General features: G+C 44.0%; 1 protein-coding gene across 1 annotated transcript; it reads left to right on the forward strand.

Annotated features, from left to right (window-relative positions):
* Window positions 1-899: 899 nt before the first annotated feature.
* Window positions 900-4,145, forward strand: LOC308326176 (protein NLRC3-like; the record flags this gene model as incomplete). The annotated part of the gene is made up of 3 exons (XM_080778985.1): window positions 900-948; window positions 1,163-2,969; window positions 3,965-4,145. The coding sequence occupies exons 2-3, from the start codon at window positions 1,231-1,233 to the stop codon at window positions 4,143-4,145; spliced, it is 1,920 nt and encodes a 639-aa protein (XP_080635111.1). The 5' UTR covers window positions 900-948; window positions 1,163-1,230.
* Window positions 4,146-6,034: the final 1,889 nt, after the last annotated feature.

The following is a 6,034-nucleotide window of genomic DNA, read 5'->3' on the forward strand; positions in this document are numbered from 1 at the left end:
AAGAATATATACTGCATCAACAATGTGCTTATGTTTGTATCTGAAAATCTACAATGAAAGTAAAGCATTTTTACATCAAGATCTCTTTAAAGAAACCCCACAAACACAGTGTAACCCTTGACCCCCAGAAAATGGCACTCTTAAAGTAACCGTGCCACCTGGTGGATTTACATAGAACTGCAGGCATATTTGCCACTGGGCTACATGTAGGTACATATAATAAATATTGTGTTCATGTCCACAGCGTTGTGACTGAGCAGAACCCTGGACTGAAAACACCCAGTCAAACCACACCTGGACTGAAGACACCCAGTCAAACCACACCTGGACTGAAGACACCCAGTCAAACCACACCTGGACTGAAGACACCCAGTCAAACCACACCTGGACTGAAGACACCCAGTCAAACCACACCTGGACTGAAGACACCCAAAAAGGAAAGGAAAGGTACTGTGTTTACCCAGGGTAACTGGACTAAGCTCAAGAACTTGTTTACAGCCAGGCCCAGTCAAACCACACCTGGACTGAAGACACCCAGTCAAACCACACCTGGACTGAAGACACCCAGTCAAACCACACCTGGACTGAAGACACCCAGTCAAACCACACCTGGACTGAAGACACCCAGTCAAACCACACCTGGACTGAAGACACCCAGTCAAACCACACCTGGACTGAAGACACCCAGTCAAACCACACCTGGACTGAAGACACCCAGTCAAACCACACCTGGACTGAAGACACCCAGTCAAACCACACCTGGACTGAAGACACCCAGTCAAACCACACCTGGACTGAAGACACCCAGTCAAACCACACCTGGACTGAAGACACCCAGTCAAACCACACCTGGACTGAAAACACCCAGTCAAACCACACCTGGACTGAAGACACCCAGTCAAACCACACCTGGACTGAAGACACCCAGTCAAACCACACCTGGACAAGGTAAAATATGCTAATACATTGGATGTTCTAACTATTGTCTGTATCAACAATTATATTATATATATATATTATATATATATATATATAAGTGCAAATAATGAAGCTAAACAACTTTAAACTCTGGGAAAAAATCAACTGGTAGCCTATTGTGTTGTAAAATTGTGCCGTAAAGGTCTATAGTTATAATAAAACATACATTTTCTTCTCATTTCAGATGATTTGAATGATTATAAGGTCAGTTTGAAGGTCAGTTTGGACAGTCTTGATGGAGTGAAAAACCACATGACGGAAGAGTCTGGAGACTCCGTCACCAGCACCTACTCAGAGCTCTACATCTCAGCGGGACAGAGTGAAGGGGTTAATAGCCAACATGAGGTGATACAGCTTGAGAGAACTTCCAACATGAAGACCTTCCATGACGATGCAATCGACTGCTGTAAAGTCTTTAAGATCATCCTCCCTGGCAGAGAGGAACCCAGCCAAACAGTTCTGACCAATGGCATCGCTGGCATCGGAAAAACATTCTCTGCGCGCAAGTTTGCTCTGGACTGGGCAAGAGGTTTGGAGAATCAAGATATAGATCTCCTGGTTCCCTTTTCATTCCGGGAGCTGAACTTGGTCAGAGATAAGCAGTACAGTCTTCTCAACCTGATCCATGATTTCCACCCAACGTTAAAGAAGGTCACAGCAGAGCAGCTCGCTGCCTGGAAAGTTTGCTTCATCTTCGATGGCCTCGATGAAAGCAGGTCTCCGTTGCACTTCGACACAAATGAAATCATCTCTGATGTCACAGTGACATCATCGGTGGATGCTCTGTTGACAAACCTCATCAAGAGGAATCTGCTCCCCTCGGCCCTCCTCTGGATAACCACCAGACCCGCAGCAGCCAATCGGATCCCTCCTGAATGTGTTGACATGGTGACAGAAGTGCGAGGGTTCACAGACCCCCAGAAGGAGAAGTACTTCAGGAAGAGATTCAGTGAAGAGAAGCTGGCCGACAGAGTCCTCTCACACTTGAAGACATGGAGGAGCCTCCACATCATGTGTTACATCCCACTCTTCTGTTGGATCATTGCTACCGTTCTGCTGGACATGTTGAGGACACACACCACGATAGGACAGCTGCCCAAGACCCTGACTGAGATGTGCTGCCACTTCCTGTTGGTTCAGACAAACACGAAGAAGCAGAAGTATGACGGGACTCATGATGTGAACAAGAAAGACAAAGAAAAGGGGACTCAACAGCAGCTCACTAAGACTGACAGGAATGTTCTTCTGAAGCTGGGCAAGCTGGCGTTTCAACACCTGAAGAAAAGTAGCATCGTGTTCGACCAAGAAGACCTGGAAGAGTGTGGTCTTGATGTGAAAGACGCCGCGCTGTACTCAGGAGTGTGCACACAGATCTTCAAAACAGAGAGTGTGCTGTTCCAGAAAATGGTCTACAGCTTTGTTCATCTGGTCATCCAGGAGTTTCTGGCTGCAGTCTACCTGTTCCACTGTTTCACACAGAAGAACATGGGGGTCCTGAACACATTCCTGGGAGATAATAGTTGGAGCTCCCTCTCAGACTTCCTGGAAGCTGCCATGGAAAAATCCCTGGAGAGTAAAAATGGCCACCTGGACCTCTTAGTCCGCTTCCTTCATGGCCTCTCACTGCAGTCCAACCAGAGTCTCTTAGGAGACCTGCTGGGTCACACAGAGATCAGTCCCAAGGAGATCCAGAAAGCCATCCAGAACCTGAAGAAGATGTTACGTAATGAAGATGTCTCTCCTGACAGATGTATCAACATCTTCCACTGTCTGATGGAGATGAACGACCACTCATTACATCAGGAGATCCAACAGTTCCTGAAGTCGGAGAACAGAACAGAGAAACTGTCTGAGACCCAGTGTTCAGCTCTGGCCGTCATGCTGCAGATGTCAGAGGAGGTTCTGGAGGAGTTGGACCTGGACAAATACAACGCATCAGTGGAGGGGCGAAGGAGACTGGTCCCAGCTGTGAGGAACTGCAGAAAGGCTCGGTTAGTAGTTAACACATTGACTTGACTGCCAATCACGTCATGTTACGTCGCATCGAATCCATGGCTTGACTGCCAAGCACGCAGTATTGTGTCTTATGGTCTTTTCAGTGGATTAGTATAGATGGCGCTCTTCATCAACGTACTGTATGAATGATGCTAGGTTGCTAGGCAACAGATAAAACCAGAAATGAACCAGAAGTGAAAGTCTGCCTCCCGTCCGCCTCAATTTAAACAGAAATGTGCTTTGGATAAAAGTGATACATAAATGCACCATTTACAATGACGCAGCATTTTATACAGCCGGTTCCATGTTTTCCCGATCTCAACCCTGTCTGCATGCACAGGACTGCTTCAATGTCAACCCTGTCTGCATGCACAGGACTGCTTCAATGTCAGCCCTGTCTGCATGCACAGGACTGCTTCAATGTCAACCCTGTCTGCATGCACAGGACTGCTTCAATGTCAACCCTGTCTGCATGCACAGGACTGCTTCAATGTCAACCCTGTCTGCATGCACAGGACTGCTTCAATGTCAACCCTGTCTGCATGCACAGCACTGCTTTAATGTCAGCCCTGTCTGCATGCACAGGACTGCTTCAATGTCAACCCTGTCTGCATGCACAGGACTGCTTCAATGTCAACCCTGTCTGCATGCACAGGACTGCTTCAATGTCAACCCTGTCTGCATGCACAGGACTGCTTCAATGTCAACCCTGTCTGCATGCACAGGACTGCTTCAATGTCAACCCTGTCTGCATGCACAGCACTGCTTTAATGTCAACCCTGTCTGCATGCACAGGACTGCTGGGGGGGGGGGGGGTCGCGAGACATGGCCAAAGCATCCCTGGGGGTCCCCGGCCAAAAAGGTTGGCCTGGTCTATTCCACAATACTGTTTATGTCTGATAACTAGATAGGAGATGTTTTAGTTAACTTCCATGACAGTGAACTAGGTATCATTTGTTTTGATAATCTCTTATTTAATCTGCATTTACAGACTTGTTGGCTGTAAACTCAGTAACACAGGTGTTGAAGCTGTGTGTTCAGCTCTCAGCTCTAATCCTTCCCATTTGAGAGAACTGGACCTCAGTGAAAACGACCTGTGGGACTCAGGACTAGTGGAGCCGCTCTGTGCTTCACTGAAGAGCCCACACTGTAGACTGGAAGTTCTAAAGTAAGATACATTTACCACTTTTATTATGATCACTTCTGTTTTATTATGTACTGTATTATGTGAATATAATATGAATGCTGTGGTGAGAATGTATTAACCCATTTTGGGCGGGAACCCTTTTTGGTGTTAGCATTATGTTATGCTTTAGCTATTGAAAAATAGCAGATCTACAGCGCGCGCCACCGAGTGTCGCGCTACGAGCTTGTAGGTCTGCTATTTTTGAAAAATCGAAGAACGACTGACATAGAAACATAGCTTTTTCAGAAAGCTGTCGGGATGTAGAAGACATTTTTAGAATCTGATCTCAGGACAAATATTTGCCATGTTTTACGAATAAAATGTGATGTAAATCAGGCTGTGAATGAGAAATCAACGAACCCTTCTGTAAGTTCCTGCAGAATATAGTTATGAATAAGACTGTAAAGTTGTGTGCATGTGACTGTGTAGGTGTATGTGAGTGGAACTGAAGTGGAGATTCTTTGTCCCAGGTTTGAGGAAAACTCATTTTGAGAAAACGGCCTTTAAAGATTTGTATTGTAAAATTCCAAAACGTTTTATTTGAAGCCACTATTATGAGACAAAATATCTCATCCAAACCTTGGCATCAACGTATTATGCCATATATAGAAAGGTCTGGACCTCGAGCTGACTGTGGTTGGATCCAAATATGGTCACTTCCTTTGTACCAACAACCAATCATGAAAATAGATAGGGTGGATTTTCACCCAACAAAACGAGCTGTCATTGGCTAAAATAAACTACTAAAATAAACATCTAAATCTGTAGTTTGAATGTTTATTTTGCTTTAGTTTGAAAGAAAACATGTTTAGGAAGCAAAATAGCACAAAATTGAAAAATCATGATTTCACTTGCCATGTCTCGCCTTAAATGCTTGTTCCAACCCGTCACTTATGTTCTTAGTTTGCCGCTAAACATCTGAGAGGTTATGATCTTCTTTTTCATAATATTGGGGGAAATCAAACTAACATTCAGTCTTCATAGTCTTTGATATCTAAATTGTTATTTTCCTGTTATTCTGTGCTGTCATGGTGTTGTCTATTCCACACTCTAAATACTAGATAACTAGATTTGTTACAGTTAACTTCCATGACAGTGAACTATAGGTATCATTCATTTTGTATTGATAATCTCTTATTCAATCTGCATTTACAGACTTGTTGGCTGTAAACTCAGTAAGACAGATGTTGAAGCTGTGTCTTCAGCTCTCAGCTCTAATCCTTCCCATTTGAGAGAACTGGACCTCAGTGAAAACAACCTGCAGGACTCAGGACTAGTGGAGCTGCTCTGTGCTTCACTGAAGAGCCCACACTGTGGACTGGAAGTTCTAAAGTAAGATACATTTACCAATTTTATTTTGATCACTTCTGTTTTATTATGTACTGTATTATGTAAATATAATATGAATGCTGTGGTGAGAATGTTTTAACCCATTTTGGGCGGGAACCCTTTTTGGTGTTAGCATTATGTTATGCTTTAGCTATTGAAAAATAGCAGATCTACAAGCTCATAGCACGCCACCGAGTGTCGCGCTACGAGCTTGTAGGTCTGCTATTTTTGAAAAATCGAAGAACGACTGACATAGAAACATAGCTTTTTCAGAAAGCTGTCGGGATGTAGAAGACATTTTTAGAATCTGATCTCAGGACAAATATTTGCCATGTTTTACGAATAAAATGTGATGTAAATCAGGCTGTGAATGAGAAATCAACGAACCCTTCTGTAAGTTCCTGCAGAATATAGTTATGAATAAGACTGTAAAGTTGTGTGTATGTGACTGTGTAGGTGTATGTGAGTGGAACTGAAGTGGAGATTCTTTGTCCCAGGTTTGAGGAAAACTCATTTTGAGAAAACGGCCTTTAAAGATTTGTATTG

The sequence above is a fragment of the Protomyctophum bolini genome, assembly GCF_963924005.1.
Source record: "Protomyctophum bolini genome assembly, chromosome: 2".
NCBI lineage: Eukaryota > Metazoa > Chordata > Actinopteri > Myctophiformes > Myctophidae > Protomyctophum > Protomyctophum bolini.